Source organism: Crinia signifera, chromosome 4 (assembly GCF_055691185.1).
Source record: "Crinia signifera chromosome 4, ASM5569118v1, whole genome shotgun sequence".
In the NCBI taxonomy this organism is placed as follows: Eukaryota; Metazoa; Chordata; class Amphibia; order Anura; family Myobatrachidae; genus Crinia; species Crinia signifera.
This window is the reverse complement of record NC_139220.1, coordinates 237,888,511-237,905,554: the sequence shown is the minus strand read 5'-3', so window position 1 is coordinate 237,905,554 and position 17,044 is coordinate 237,888,511. Positions and strand designations below refer to the sequence as shown.

At 47.5% G+C, this 17,044-nt stretch overlaps 1 protein-coding gene across 1 annotated transcript; it reads right to left on the bottom strand.

Moving 5' to 3' along the window:
- Window positions 1-1,165: 1,165 nt before the first annotated feature.
- LOC146075136 (bestrophin-2a-like) lies at window positions 1,166-15,079 on the bottom strand. Its single transcript, XM_083184066.1, has 5 exons — window positions 15,005-15,079; window positions 13,411-13,563; window positions 13,035-13,115; window positions 1,859-2,013; window positions 1,166-1,674 (listed from the first exon to the last, which is right to left on the bottom strand). The coding sequence occupies exons 1-5, from the start codon at window positions 15,050-15,052 to the stop codon at window positions 1,590-1,592; spliced, it is 522 nt and encodes a 173-aa protein (XP_083040192.1). The 5' UTR covers window positions 15,053-15,079; the 3' UTR covers window positions 1,166-1,589.
- Between the last annotated feature and the right edge of the window lie 1,965 nt (window positions 15,080-17,044).

Genomic DNA, 17,044 nt, shown 5'->3' with positions numbered 1-17,044 from the left:
AACACTTGAGTGAAATGCTTAGAGAAAGTGGCCTGTGATACCCCCAAGGCCCATGAGGTCACAGACTGAGTGGAGCCTGTGGCCAAATAGTAGAGGGCACACATTAATTTGTGCAGCCCAGACACTGCATAGTTGCCTTCCCCAAAAGGGTCCAAATCCTCTCTCACCTGCTCATATAAGTCCAACAGGTTAATGCGGTTCAGCCTAAACATCCCCACAACCTGCTGATCCGAGAGGGAGTCCAGGTAGAGCCGAGCACGATACATACGTGGGGTACGCAGTAGTCGGGGGGCTACCTGGATCTGGCGCGCAGCTTCCTCCCTCCTGCGCAGCTCCTCCAAATGGGCCACATCACAAATCATCAACTCCAAACCACTCTGCAAAATCTCCATGTTTCAAACCCTCACAGGTGTCCTAAATGCTGTTGGGGTTTATGTAGGGGTGTTTGTGAGTGAAAATGAGGGCACCTGTGTTGAAATTAACCATGTGTGCACTTGACCAAAATGAGTTCTGTGCAAATTCGCCAAACAGAACCTGGTCTGAAATAAGTGCGATAATTAGACACCTAAAAAGTGCGATTTGCGAAAACGCATTGCATTAAATAAGCGATTTGTATACTTTCCTATACGAAAACATCTGGATGCGATATAAATGCGAAATAATCTCGCACTTTTGTTCCGCATACCTTAACGCACATATTATGCGATTTCAGCCCCTTAGCGCATCCCATTAAATTGGCGATTTCAGGGAAAAATGCGATATCGCCATTTTGTGGTCTAATTAACGCCAAAAAAAGCAGATCTCATCCCATAGAATGTCACCCGTAATGTTAAAAACTCCCTAGCCTGAAAGCAGACTAGCTTGTTATTTTATGTGCAAAATACATAATAATATATACAGGTAGAGCAGGCCTAGAAGCGGCTTTGGCACAGGGTGAGGGCGAGGTGGGGGGACATTGTGCAGACAGAAACAACTTGTGCCACAGACTAGTCACTCTAGAAGTCCAGGCAGAGGGTTTGTACCGCAATGGGCAGAGGTGTGTTCCTTTACCTCGCAACCATGTAAGGGGAGTCTATGTCCATTTTGGTCAGGCATGTCCAACCTTTGCCCACTAGCTGTTGTGAAGGTACACGACCCATCATGCCTTGCCACAGTTTTGCGATTACAGAATGCTAAAATTATGGCAAGGCATGCTGGGATGTGTAGTTTCACAACAGCTGGAGGGCCAAGGTTGGGCATGCCTGATTTAGGTTATATTTGGAGGGGCCTCACTTGACTACTGGATTCATTTTCCGGCAAGACAGGGACAGTATCCACTATGGGAGTTGTGGGCTCATTTGGGGTATAAAAGGGACTGACATTGAATATCGTGTGGACCGGGACGTCTGGTGGTCTGGTCTCCGGATGCGGTAGAGTCTCTTTGCACGCTGGGTCCTCATGAATCTCCCATTCCAGGCTGCCAGAAGTCTCAGAGGCTGAACTGGCAGATCGTCTCAGTAGCATCTCACCGCTCCCAGGGGCGGCAGATGGGTCTGAGAGAGCGGAGGATGAGGAGAGTGGAGAGGCCCCCACGCCTGGAAGCAGGCGGCTCAGCAGAGGAAACGGGTGACCGATTCTTCGTTCATCTCCTCGATGTCCGAGAGGGGCTGGAACTGCATGTCTTCCTTAGCGAGCCTGCCACCAAAAAAAAGGAGTCCAGGTAGGATATGAGGTAAAATAAGAACATGTCCACGTCATCTCTACGTTCAGATTGAGTAATAAGTAGGTAATGAAGCGGAAATGCCCATAGCAACTGATTCTGAATGGTTGCTATGGGCACTGGTCTCTTTTTAAAGCTTTAAATAGTGGTGGTACTCACGCCATGTCAAATGTTGATCCCTGGAAGGAGGTTTGATGTTTCTGAAATAACGTGGCGTCGGTGTAGGGAGGACGGGGATCCGAATCATTCCAGTATCGATCCTTCACTAAGAGAGGGACATCCCCATACATCTCATCAACAGCCATCATGGACACCTAGAGGAAACGGGAAGCCGGAGTTACAGGTGCTCATGCGTGTGACTGCCATGTGTGGTAAGGGACACAATGGGCCATAATACAGTACAATATAATGCCAACACGAGAAACAAAAGAACGTGCAGAGTTGCTGCCATAGCTGGAGACCTATGGTGGAGGAAATGGAAAGCGGTGATGACCAGACCTTGCCTTGAATAGCACTATAGCAGTTACCATAGGTATCCCCAGAGCTTTCTCCACAGTACCGGAGCATGGATACAGGTATCAGTTAGTGCTGGGATGTAGCCTCTCCTGCACTTACCCCATCAGTCATGGTCCTATTACAGTGGTTCTCAAACTCGGTCCTCAGGACCCAACACAATTCACATTTTCCAGGTCATCCGACAGATGAATTCATAACCGACTGACACATTTTGAAAGATCCACAGGTGGAGCTAATTACATCACTTTATTCTGTGAGGAGACCTGCAAGACATGCGTTGTGTGGGGGGGCCTGAGGACTTTGAGAACATGTGTCCTATTAGAATACCAGCAGGATAGGGGCACATTTCGCATGGCTATTAATGACTATAGAGCTTGGACAGGGCAGTCCAAGCAGTGTGGGCCCCTGGGCAAAGCACTGGGGCCCTTACCCATTCTCCCCTCCTAGGGGTGGGGGGTGCTATCAGCAGCAGCTTTGATGTCCCACGGGTTGCAGTGGGTGCTCTATCTTCCATTCAACATGTAGGACCTGGAGCAGTAACTTCTGCTAATTACTCCTTTACTGCACAGGTGGTGGGAGGGAGAACACTAACGTGTGGAAGGGGGCACTGCGCTGATTGAAGGGTCCCTTGTAAAATGACTTCCAGGGAGGTAAGGGGTGTTTTATACTCAGGGGAGGGTTGGATAATGGAGTGGGCTTAATATTCGTCATTTTCCGGTGGAAGGGCAGCTTGTTTGACTGCAGATATCGCCATTATCTAGAAATATATTTCTTAGCCTTCAATAGTATAAAAACCTAGAGTCCCAACTTTCAGGAGGTGCTGGGAACTTGGGGATCAGAGATCAGGAGCCAGAACAATCCATTGACAAAATTATAAACTGTACACCAGACGTTTGGAGCTGGAGCAGGGACCGGCTGCTGGAAGGCTGATATCTCTGGTTCTGGGCATGATAGAGACAAGCCGCTAGTGTCGACAGAAAGAGGAGAGTCCCAGTTTTCTAAGTCAGAGACAACCTGAGAAATATGACTGGGAATTGCAATTAACAGGTGGGATGTGTTAGAGGCATCCTGGATGGAATACAAGCATAATAATATACAGACGGAGTAAGAATCCCCCTCATTGTTTTGGCAGGCCTCCAAATCTGTATTAAGAGGAAACATTATCTCCTACACATCTAAACATAAAAAAGATGCCCAAAAACTATATTTAGATGCCCAGGAGGGATTAACCGAAGCGTATCAAACATTCCAGAATCACCCAACATTGGCCAACAAAGCTAAATATAATGAAAAAAAGAATCTATTTGATGCCCTACTAACCCAACTGGAGTCTAAAATCACATTCCTGTCACAGGCCAGATTCCATAGATTTGGTAATAGATCAGGCAGGTTGTTATCTAATTTATTGAAAGGCCAGCATCCCCCTAGTGTCATCCAGGCACTTAAGACAGTAGATGGTACAGTGGTACACTCTGGACAGCAGATCACTGACACACTTCATAAGTTCTATGAGACATTGTATGCTCCACTTTCAGTAGGGGATCAGCGAGGGGAGACTTTCTGGGAGTCGCTTACACATCCAATCCTAGATCCAGACTCCTCAAATTCTCTACTGACACCTATAACGGAGGAAGAGGTATTAGCTACGATTAAGGCACTTAAAATTGGGTAAATCCCCAGGCCCGGATGGATTATCTAATGAATATTATAAATTACTGGCACCTAAAATTGTAAAACCCCTGTCCATCTTTTATAATTCCATACTACAAGGAACACCTCCTCCATTATACTTTAATTCGTCCCTCCTTAAAATTATACATAAACCTGGTAGAGACCCCGGGATCCTACCGACCCATATCCCTCCAAAACTCAGACTACAAAATTTTTACAAAAATATTAGCGGACAGACTCAAGCTTAAGCTTCCCTCGCTGGTACACCTTAATCAAACAGGATTTGTTTGGGGCCGTCACTCGGTCCTTAACGTCCGTAAGGCCCTCACAGTCATGCAGTGGGTGGAGTCCGCTGGGGAGCCCGACCATTATGCTTTGCTTTCATTAGATGCTGAGAAAGCTTTCGATTTAGTCACATGGGAACATTTGTATGATACCATGGAGAGGTTTGGGCTCCCGGGGGACTTCATCCGCACTATAAGTTATTGTACTCAGGCTCGAGATCCCATATCTTAACGAACAACTTTTTATCGGACCCGGTATCTGTCACACGTAGCCTCGACGGAGCGCGGCGGGTACAGTACTCACCCGTCCGCGCCCGCCGCCGGCTAGCGTGTGCAGGCTCCGGTCTGCGGTGTGCGGGTAGCGGCAGCTCTGGGTAGGGATGGCAGCAGGGGAGCGTCGGGTAGCGGTGTCTTTGCAGATAGTGGTGCCGGGAGGCCGGCGTCGCCATCTTGGTTGAGGGCAGGAGACAGATTGGCCCAGAGTGGAGGTTCCCTCCTCATCCTGCGCTGACAGCCAATGGCAGCCGTCCCCTGGGGATATAAGGGATCTGCCTAGGCTGTTCAGTGTCAGTGCAATGAGTCTTTGGAGTCATTCACAACTCCTAGCTGATTCCCGGATCCTGGCTCTTTCTCTCCTGACTCTGGTGCCTTGCTCCCTGCATCTTGCTACAAGGAAGTTTTCTCCTGACACCAATGCTGCAAGTCCTACCTAGTGCTTGTTCCTGCTTGTGTCCCAGAATTACCCTGCACAGCATTCCGCTGTCCTCCTTCATACAACTCATTCATTCCATCATCTTTCAGTCATCCAGGACCAATTCTTCTGTCATCAAATCAACCTCTTTCCGGATCTTCCTCTATGTACTCTGGCTCATCAAATACACGTTTCCAGATTTACCTGCTCGTTATTAATATTGTGCTGGACTCTATTTAATTTATCCCAACTGTCACTTAAAGAAGTATTTGAGTGAAGTTTATCATTTATGAAATCTGTTATTAAACCTGCACGTTTCAATCCTACTCCTCCTGGTCCGTCTCCGGCTTCTGTGCACCACACGACTCCATCCAGCCCTTTAGCCGTGACAGTTTGCACTGACCCGATGGAATCGGGTGAAGCACAGGCCTCCATGACAGATGTTCTTCAAGGCATCATGGCTCGCTTGGAACAGGTAGAGGCTACTCAGCGTCAAGTGGCTCAATTTCTCCAGACCTTGTCACCACCTCAGGCGGCTCCCCCAGTTTCGGCAGCACCAACCTCCGGAGCTTCAACCTCTGCTGCTCCTCCTGGGCCAGCTGCTCCTCACCATCTACAGCTATCAACCCCCAGTAAATATGACGGGTCCCCGAGGGGGTGTCGAGGATTCCTGAATCAATGTGACGTCCATTTTACCCTCCAGCCTTCCAATTTCCCCTCTCCCAAGACTCGGGTGGCTTACATCGTGTCCCTACTGGCGGGTCCAGCCCTGGAGTGGGTGTCCCCCCTTTGGGAGCGTGCGGATCCCATCCTTAACAACTATGAAGAATTTGTGGCCTCCTTCCGTCGCATCTTCGACGAGCCTGGCAGAGTGTACTCCGCAGCCACGGAGATCCTAAGGATTCGTCAGGGCAGTCGCCCAGTGGGACAATATGTCGTACAATTTCAAACCCTGGCTTCCGAACTCAGATGGAACGAAGAGGCTCTCGTTTCTGCCTTCTGGAACGGCCTAGCCGGGCGCATCAAGGACGAGTTAGCAACTCGCGATTCTCCTTCCACCCTGGCTGAACTCATTTCATTATGTAACAAGGTCGATCTGCGACTCCAAGAACGCCAACTTGAGAGGAATCGCTCTGATCGCCTTCGCCCTCGATTCCCTTCCAATGTCGCACCAGCTTCCAAACCAACCCCGCCTCTTGCGGTGTCAACAGATGAGCCCATGCAAATCAACCGCTCCCGTCTTTCTCTCGAAGAGAAGTCCCGAAGACGGCGAGAGAATCTGTGCATGTACTGTGGTTCCTCAGCTCACTTATTGGCTTCCTGCCCGCTGCGGCCGGGAAACGACCGCTCCTAATCTCCCCGAGGGAGGTCCGATTAGGAGTCTTGCTTCCATCTCCCTCTTCTTCTGATTCCACCATTCCGGTTACCCTTGTGTGTCCCCAAGGGAGAAAAAGAGTTCAGGCCCTATTGGACTCTGGAGCAGCGGGAAACTTCCTTTCTTCCTCTTTTGTCACCCAACATGCCCTGCCTGTACAACCCCTGGATCACTCGCTGGTCCTCACTGCAGTGGATGGGAGTCGAATTCGTAGTGGACAAATCACCCATCAGACCACCCCGGTGACACTGCTCATAGGAGCTCTACATCAAGAGACCCTCGAATTTTTCATTCTTCCACAGTCCTCACACCAAATGGTCCTGGGCCTTCCCTGGCTCTCCAAACATAACCCACACATGGATTGGACCAATATGGAGGTCAAGGCCTGGGGAACAGATTGCCAGTCTACTTGCATTCCTCAGATCCTTCCGGTCTACCAGACCCATCCACAACGTGAGGGTAACTGTCCTTCATCCTCTTCAGCTCCACCCTTGTCGATACCCGCACCATATCGTTCATTTACAGATGTCTTCAGTAAAGGTGGTGCCGACACCCTGCCTCCTCACCGTCCTTGGGACTGCCCGATAGAGCTGGTGGCCGGAAAATTCCCTCCTCGTGGCCGCATCTATCCCCTGTCGCTACCCGAGACTGAGGCCATGTCCTCGTACATTCAAGAGAACTTAAACAAAGGTTTCATTCAACCATCTACTTCTCCGGCCGGGGCCGGGTTTTTCTTTGTGAAAAAGAAGGATGGCGGTCTTCGGCCATGTATCGACTATAGGGGCCTGAACGACATCACCATTAAAAACCGCTATCCCTTACCCCTTATCGCAGAACTATTCGACAAGATCAGAGGGGCAGTAATCTTTACTAAATTGGACCTGCGAGGGGCCTACAATTTGATCCGGATCCGTCCAGGTGACGAGTGGAAGACGGCTTTTAATACGCGCGACGGTCACTATGAATACCTGGTGATGCCCTTCGGCCTTTGTAACGCCCCTGCCGTCTTCCAGCAGTTTGTAAATGATATCTTTCGGGACTTGCTGTACCACTCCATCGTAGTCTATCTAGACGATATACTCATCTTCTCTCCGAATCTTCAACTTCACAGACAGACAGTGTCCGAAGTCCTACGACGTCTTCGCCAAAATCAACTGTTCTGCAAGTTGGAGAAGTGCGTTTTTGAGGTCACGTCCATTCCATTCTATCGTCACATTCTCTCCGCCACTGGGATAGAGATGGACCCAGAGAAGGTGAGAGCCATCCAAGACTGGGCAGCCCCCACAACACTCAAAGGAATTCAGAGATTCCTAGGGTTCTCAAACTATTACCGGCGATTTATCCGGAACTTCTCTACTATCGCTGCTCCCCTCACTGCTCTCACTTGCAAGGGAGCTGATCCAAGCCGATGGTTGCCAGAAGCATCCTCTGCCTTCCAGCAGTTAAAGAGAGCATTCATGACGGCACCAATCCTCCTCCAACCAGACCTCAACAAGCCCTTCATTCTCGAGGTGGACGCATCCTCGGAAGGGATCGGGGCCATCTTGTCACAAAAAGGTGAGGATCAAGAATTACACCCTTGTGCCTTCCTCTCCAAAAAATTCCTCCCGGCAGAGAGGAATTACCCCATCGGGGAACAGGAGTTGCTTGCAGTCAAAACTGCGTTAGAGGAGTGGCGCTACCTTCTGGAGGGGGCGCGACATAAGATCACCGTGTATTCAGACCACAAAAATCTGTCCTTTCTCAAACAAGCTCAGTGCCTTACTGCCCGCCAAGCCCGTTGGGCCATGTTCTTTGAACGCTTTGATTTCCAACTTAAATTCCGATCTGGAACCACGAATACTAAGGCGGACGCTCTATCCCGCTCCTTTGAGACGACCTCTGACTTAGAGACACCTCCTCGTCCAATCCTCGATCCGGTGGTCTTCGCCCAAGTAACCGTACAGCCATCTCCTCCTCCAGGTAAAACGTTCGTTCCCCCCGAACTCCGCAAGAAAATATTGTCATGGGCACACTCTTCCCGCTTCGCAGGGCACGCAGGAGCACAAAAGACCTTGATGTTCCTGTCACGTTCTTATTGGTGGCCAACCATCCGCCACGACGTAACCAACTTCGTCGCCTCTTGTGTAAAATGTGCTCAGCATAAGGTGCCCAGAACAACTCCTGCTGGTCCTCTCCGCCCTCTAACCATTCCCACAGAACCATGGACCCATCTGTCAATGGACTTCATTTGCGAACTACCTCCCTCAAAAGGTCATACTGCAATCTGGGTAGTGGTTGACCGATTCTCTAAAATGGTCCATTTCGTCCCACTAAAAGGTCTCCCCTCTGCTCCTGTACTGGCTCAGCTATTTATCTCAACCATTTTTAAACTTCACGGACTGCCCAAAGAGATTGTATCCGACCGCGGAGTACAGTTCGTTGCAAAGTTCTGGAGAGCTCTCTGTGCCGCGGTACAGGTCAAACTCAAGTTTTCCACTGCCTTTCATCCCCAGACCAACGGCCAGACAGAACGGGTGAATCAAGACTTGGAGGCCTTTATCCGACTGTTTGTCTCGTCTTCCCAAGATGACTGGGTGGATCTTCTCCCGTGGGCAGAATATATGCATAACAACTCCTATCACTCTTCCTCCGGAACCACCCCCTTCTTTACAGTATTCGGCAAACATCCACGATCTCCAGATTTCTCAGAATTATCCTCTTCCAAAGTTCCTGCAGCAACCACTTCATTACAACGCTTTGCTAAAATCTGGTCGGATGTCCACACCGCTCTCCTTAAATCTTCCGCCCGATACAAGAGGATGGCAGACAGGAAAAGAAGGGCAGCGCCCAGATTAAAAGTCGGAGACCGGGTATGGCTGTCTACCCGCCATATACGCCTCCGTCTGCCCTCTATGAAGCTGGCTCCCCGGTTCATTGGACCATACCCTATCACCCAAGTCATTAATCCGGTCGCTTATAGACTTCAACTTCCTCCTTCTCTAAGGATTTCCAATTCCTTCCATGTGTCCCTCCTCAAGCCTTTAAGGTTGAACTCTTATCAAAAGAAGATTCCCAAACCGCCCAAGATTAACTCTGAAAGTGGGGCTGAATTCGAGGTAAGACGCATTATAGACTCTCGTTGCCGCAATTCTCGTACCCAGTATCTGGTGGAATGGGTTGGGTTTGGTCCCGAAGAGAACTCTTGGGTGGATTCCATTGATTTGCATGCTCCGAAACTGATAAAGCAATTTCTCCAGAGAAATCCTCACAAGGCCCATAGGGGCCCTGGGGTCACCCTGAAAAGGGGGGGTACTGTCACACGTAGCCGCAATGGAGCGCGGCGGGTACAGTACTCACCCGTCCGCGCCCGCCGCTGGCTAGCGTGTGCAGGCTCCGGTCTGCGGTGTGCGGGTAGCGGCAGCTCTGGGTAGGGATGGCAGCAGGGGAGCGTCGGGTAGCGGTGTCTTTGCAGATAGTGGTGCCGGGAGGCCGGCGTCGCCATCTTGGTTGAGGGCAGGAGACAGATTGGCCCAGAGTGGAGGTTCCCTCCTCATCCTGCGCTGACAGCCAATGGCAGCCGTCCCCTGGGAATATAAGGGATCTGCCTAGGCTGTTCAGTGTCAGTGCAATGAGTCTTTGGAGTCATTCACAACTCCTAGCTGATTCCCGGATCCTGGCTCTTTCTCTCCTGACTCTGGTGCCTTGCTCCCTGCATCTTGCTACAAGGAAGTTTTCTCCTGACACCAATGCTGCAAGTCCTACCTAGTGCTTGTTCCTGCTTGTGTCCCAGAATTACCCTGCACAGCATTCCGCTGTCCTCCTTCATACAACTCATTCATTCCATCATCTTTCAGTCATCCGGATCCATTTCTTCTGTCATCAAATCAACCTCTTTCCGGATCTTCCTCTATGTACTCTGGCTCATCAAATACACGTTTCCAGATTTACCTGCTCGTTATTAATATTGTGCTGGACTCTATTTAATTTATCCCAACTGTCACTTAAAGAAGTATTTGAGTGAAGTTTATCATTTATGAAATCTGTTATTAAACCTGCACGTTTCAATCCTACTCCTCCTGGTCCGTCTCCGGCTTCTGTGCACCACACGACTCCATCCAGCCCTTTAGCCGTGACAGTATCATTATATCGAGGCACCAGGCAGGGTTGTCCCTTGTCGCCCCTACTATTTGCACTCACAGTCGAACCACTAGCAATAGCTCTGAGAGCTTCGAGCGAATTTACTGGAGTAAAGGTGAATAATATGGAGGTCAAGCTTAGCCTCTTTGCGGACGACATCCTTTTATTTATACTGTAGCCAATCCCACGACTTCGATCCCCGCCATACAAGAGATTGTATCTCGTTTCTCTACCTTCTTGGGGTTTAGGGTGAATTATGATAAATTCCGTTTACTGCCACTGAACTCCTCCTCAGCATATTTTAATTCTCCCTCCTTCACTTCACAGTTTGCCATCTGTCCACATTCGCTTAAATACTTGGGAGTTCAAATCCCTATAAAGCTAGATGACCTTTATAATATAAATATTAATCCCTCTTACTTGTCAATTGAAAAACTTTTGAATGGCTGGATGGGGTTGCCTCTGTCTCTAGCGGGCAGGATAGTTGTAATTAAAAATATAGCCTTTCCCAAATTATCCTACCTCATTCAGATGTTGCCACTGCAGCTCAGAAAGGGAGATCTGCAAAAATTCAAATCGTTGTTTCTTAAGTTTGCCTGGGCGGGAAAGGGGGCACGTGTACCGTATACTAGATTAAAGCTTAACAAGGCTGATGGAGGTTTTGGCATGCCCGACATACAATCATTTGCTCTGGCAGCGCATTTCAGATATATTACGGACTGGTTCACAGCTAGGTCAGAATATACCTCCCCCTCTCTTGAAAAACAATTATTCCATCCTTACTCACCAGCAGCGTTATTACATGCCCCAACAAGACTAATACCTAAACCAATCAGAGATTTAGTCCTATTTAAAGACACTTACAGGTCCTGGAGGCAAATTAATAAAATATTGCACAGAGAATATACTTCATCCCCATTTACAACCTTATGGGGGAACCCCCAGTTCCTCCCGGGACTTGAGAATGCAGAGTTCCGTGGCTGGAGAGACAAAGGTATATCTAATGTTCGTACATTATTCGACCCGGGTGGCTCAATGCGCCCATACTCTGAACTGGTAGAAAAATTTGATCTACCCAACAGACAATTTTACATGTACCTTCAGTCGAGACACTTTGTACAATCTCAACCACCCTCCATGAGTTTGACCACTCAGACAGATCCAATTGTATCTTTGCTACGTCCGGAATATGTATTGGGATATCGGATCAAATATTTATATTCAGAACTTATTGTGGCAGGGAAGGATCTACAACTTCAGAGACTTCACACTAGATGGCTTCTGGATGTTCCTGACCTTCCAGAGCCAACTACTCTATATAACAAATTGTCATTCACCATGAGGCATTTGCAGTCGGCTGCTTTACAAGAAACCCATTCCAAATTTATAAATAGAGCATACATGGCCCCAGCGCAGAGGGCGCACTATGTCCCCACTGATACTGGGGCGTGTTACAAATGTCAAAAATCCAATGCCTCTTACTTTCATAACTTTTGGGAGTGTAGGAAAATTAGATACTTCTGGGACAAAGTGATCAGTTATATAAATAGCATCTATTCGCTGAAACTTCGAAAGCACCCGACTGCATGCCTATTCCTATGTTTTCAGGTCTGGGACCTCGGCCCCAAGAAACCACAGATCATACCTGTTTTGTCCATTATTCTAACTCTAGCCAAAAAATTGATCCTTACACACTGGATCCATGGATTTGGCCCCTCTATTACTGAGCTAAAAAAATCCATTATGAATACCCTGTTTTATGAAAGGCAAGCAATGAGATCAGACCTCGAGAAAGGGGCTCCACGCTTTTATAAAAAATGGGAAACCTATATATTGAGTCTTGAACATCAGGTTCAACTACAAATACAAAAAATGTTTGAGTCCACCACCTGGTTTCTTCTCCGACAGATTTAGATTTCATCCCTTCCTAATGAGATGTTTGTCTGACTCAGAGAGATCTATTTGTTGAGAAGTGATAGATTATGTGAAGAGAATTGTATTCTATACTTGAAAAATTATTTTAGGTTCTGTCTTGTGTCTCCCCCCCCCCCCCCCCCCTCTCCTCCCTTTTCTTCCCTTACCCACTTGTTACTATTTTTAGAGTGATGCATAGAATAATGCTATTCTGTTAAAACTGATATACAGAAACATTAAAATTTCATATTTTATAATTTTTATTTTTTATATGGAAAATATGTATACCAGACTACTTGAAAACTTGTCACACAATTGTATACATCTATTTCTGCTATATTTTACTTGTATTGTTCTATATTGCTCTATTCTGCAAAACAATAAAAATTGTTTAAAAAAAAACAAACAGGTGGGATGTGGACTTCTGCTTTGAAGTTAGATATCTCCAGTTCCCCAGGGTCGATTTTCAAAATTCTAGTATCCCTGGAAGAAGGGGGTCCTCAGTTATCAGCATAGGTCCCTTATACACCTGGGGCCCCTGGGCAAGTGCCCATTAAGCCCATATGAAAAGACGGCCCTGAGCGTGGAGACTTGGGTATGATGACATGAAAGTTTGGGGGTTGCTAAGAGCTACGTCATTATGAGGTGGGGTGCCTAGGACTGACCTAACTCCATTCACATGAATATTTTGGCACTAGATCTTGGGGCGAGTCCTCCAGTGACGGATGCAGGTTACACCGTGTTCTTGGGAAAAGTTCTTACTACCTGGAAATTCCGGTCGATCAAGAAGTTGGTTTCAAAATCATCATCGTCGTCACCAAAGGGATTGATCAGCTGCTCAGCCACCTGGAGGGGGGAATATGGAGAACGGTCAATTGGATTTAGACATGGTGCACAACGGCCCCTTATGTAATTACCACCAGCTGCCGACACAGGTGTGATCCCGGTGACGTATCTTTATCGGCAATAAATTTAAAATGAAGATAAACAGTTTGGTCGTTCCAGAACATTTCTTTATTCGGCATGCGCAGAACTATTGCAAAGAACAGATTCATTATTACTCTGGAGCTTTAAACTGAACATTTAATTAATGGCACCATAAAAAGTGTTGAAGGGTATCCAGGCACATTAACATCCCCACCTTGAGCCAGCCAGCATAGAAGAAGAACTGCAGCAGAGTGAATACAGGGACGTAGAGGTTCAGGTCGTGTCCGGTGTACCCCTTGGATGTATCCAGAAACTGCCGTCCAATCAGACAGGTGATAAAATAGCTGTACACCGCGATGGTCACCACCTAGTGGAGAGAGAAGAGATGACAACGCGACTCTGTGACCTGGTGTCAGAAAGGGAGTCTGCACCCTACAAACACACATGCCCACACACCCACTCCACAAGCAGGATCTCTGTGTTAGATGTATGAAGCAGTGAGAAGTAGGCGGGAGGAGAAGTTGGCCCATGGTGACCAATCAGCATTGAAGTAACATCTATAGTTTGCATAATATAAGATTATACAGAGCAGCTGATTGGTTGCCATGGGCTACTTCTCCCCTGGCTCACTTCTTTCTTATCACTGCTTCATACATCTACCCCCAAGTACTAATTATATATATATATATAAATCTAAACAAAAGATTTGTAAAAGAGAAAGTTCTCTTTAGTGAGGGATCAGATAGAGGTAAGATTTATACAGCAAACATGACTGGAATCTCTGGGACAGGTGCTCATCTGACAGACTCTCTGTACAACCGCCGCCTGAGACCATCTTAGACCTCCTAAGGAGGAATCTCCAAATACATATCATTTTATAGTATCCTCCGAATCTTCCGAGATTAAAAACAAAAAAGGTACTTGTTTCCTAGCAGGGCGCCCACTAAGCTATTTCCTTAGTGGGTTATTCTGCGTAGTGAAATCGCATCGCACATTTTTGTGGCTTGCGATGTATGCGATGCGATCTCAGTAGTTAATTTAGTTCATTTATTCACTGCACCCTGAGTGAAATCACATCGCAGATGAGATGAGATCTCAGTAGTTCATATGGTAAAACACCTAAAACAGCACCACTCTCCACATCACCCCGAAGCATGGCGAACGCAGCGGAACGCATCCTCCGACCTTTTCATACCCCCACTATCCACGTCGGCGTGGAGTTGATATTATATAGTGTGGCGAGACACCAAGCCCGAAGCATGGCGAGCGTATCGAGCCCCGCGGATTACTTTACATGTATTCCACGTCCCCTTGCTGCGCTCGCCACACTATATAAAATCAACTCACCGCTGATGTGGATAGTGGGTGTATGAAAATGTTGGAGGATGCGTTCCGCCGCCCCTCGCAGGGCTCGCCACGGGGTGACGTGGAGAGTGGTGATGTTTTAGGTGTTTTACCATATGAACTACTGAGATCTCATCTCACGCCACAAAAAAGCGATGCGATTTCACTCAGGGTGCAGTGAATAAATTAACTAAATTAACTAGTGAGCGTACGTAGGAAATCTGGGCGCCCTGCTAGGAAACAAGTACCAAAAAAAAGTATAATATGCCCTGACACTGGACGCAATTATACATTGCTACCAACCACTAACTGTTCAGAGTCCTTACATAGAAGTTGAGTTCTGGGAATTGTTTTTTTATCCCAGCAACCTGTGTATAAGATATCTATACGCTGACTGATAACACGCCCCCTTAGAAGAGCCAATCAGCTGCCGACCTGCTGGGCACTAGTGACGCCCTCCTTACCTGAGTGTAGACCAATGGGATGCTGATCCAGTCATAGTGGAAGAGCATGCTGCAGTTCCCCCGAAACGCATTCAGTTCCTAGACACAGAGAGAGCAGTGGAGATAGGACATAACTGTAAATACGGTTCTCTTTAAGTCTCTGTAAATGGTCAGAAATACATCGAAAAGGAGAAATATTAACATTCATAAGCTGGGTTCACAGACCTTACACTAAACGCATGACCACCGGTAACCATATTATTGTGTATGCACTATATTAGATCGTTCGTGACCCCCATTGTTTTCTGTACATGTGGCTCATTCCGGACTATATTGACAATGACATTTGCATTCCTGTATGTGGTCACTGAACGATATCATCTGTAAAAATCGTTTAGTGTGTAAGCACGATATTATTTGTCCTGGAGCTCTGGGGAGTTCAAGGGAAATTGTTATTGATATTATATCATTTACAACAGTGGTGGAACTTGTGAGTGGTTGGTGCAAAATAGCATTTGGGCTCCCACTCCAACCCAAGATTACAATATGCCACCCAGCAGTGGACGATCGGGAGAGGCAGAGGGTGACAGGGGGAGCAAGGTGGGTGACTGTTTAAAGGTGCGTACACATTAGACGATAAAATCAACAATAAGCACAATAACAAGGAACGCTAATGATTTTTTCATGCAGACCATCTAAGATATATGTCCTACAATGCTAAAAATGTGCTCTCCCGAGGGTCCTGAGAGATGTCGTACATAGTCTGTATTGGAGGATATCGCTAGCGGGAGCCATGTTGCAGAATCCATCATGGGCGCTGCTCCACCTCCGCTCATCGCAGTTGGTATCAGCATGTGTGTATGCACTAGCCAATACAGACTACACAACACTTTTATTGGCAAGCTGCTCAATCAGAGGTAATGTCATTCAGGTGCCAACAGGGAGGGGTCAATCTGGTTAGGAAAAAAAACAGTTTGTATCCCAATTGCACACTGAATGAGAAATATACATATAATAATCAGATAATACAGAGATCTTGGTTGCATATATCTGCAGATATAGGGCTAAGCCCCCAGGCCGTACGTCAAGGCATCTCTGTCACTGGGGGTCTCTAACACTGGGTATGGGTCTGGGGTGTCGGCCCCCAATATGCCGGCATAGGCTGACTACTCCAGGGCAGCACACAAATAAAAATTAGTAGGTGTTAAATAAGAAGCACATAAGTGCTATGTAAGGAGGTGAAGGTGTGGTTAAAATAATACATACAATGTGATAGGAAAAAACATAAATGTTAATAAAGTGTTAGGGTGTGCTGACCTGGAGCAGACCAGCCATACCAACAAAGAGGGAATCACACTCCCAAACCCATCCCATGCACAATAACAAATTTTTGGGCCTAATAGCCCAGTGCAAGGCCACATGATAATGGCTTACAACATCTGAGAGCCAGCTTACCTGGAGATGCCCCTGGCTTCTCCAATGGCACTCAGGTGTCAGCAATCCCTCCTAATGCTGACCCATCTATGCCTCTCTCAACTACACAACACTTTTATTGGCAAGCTGCTCAATCAGAGGTAATGTCATTCAGGTGCCAACAGGGAGGGGTAAATCTGGTTAGGAAAAAAAACAGTTTGTATCCCAATTGCACACTGAATGAGAAATATACATATAATAATCAGAAAATACAGACTATCTCGCCAGGTCCCGTAACCAACAAGGTCGCTGGGTACACAGTATCGTCTAGTACCCAGCTTAAGGCTGGGGGAAGCAGACGGTGACAGTGGAAAGCAGAGGGAGCCAGTGGGTGACAGGGAGAGGCAGTGGGAAGGAGACTGACAGAAAACGGCAGGGAATAGGGTGGGGCACTGGGTGACAAGGAGAAGCAGAGGTTGATATACAGAGGAAGACCACAACAACGAAAGGAAAGAGGTAGAAGGTGAAGGCGGAGCAGTGGGTGACAAGTACAAGCACAATCTCCTGCATGGTGCGGAGAACAGGGTAAGGTAAGGTGCAGGTCCCTCAGACAGTGGGGTCCACCTCAAAATGGTCTGCGGAGGGCTC

Bases quoted from the DNA above. Each gene is read 5' to 3' on its own strand.
- LOC146075136 (XM_083184066.1), bottom strand. From the start codon at position 15,052: ATGCTCTTCCACTATGACTGGATCAGCATCCCATTGGTCTACACTCAG. The intron at 13,116-13,410 runs GTGGGGATGTTA...TCCCCCCTCCAG, and splicing joins TCTATGCTGGCTGGCTCAAG to GTGGCTGAGCAGCTGATCAA. The intron at 2,014-13,034 runs GTAGTAAGAACT...CGTTTCCTCTAG, and splicing joins TGATCGACCGGAATTTCCAG to GTGTCCATGATGGCTGTTGA.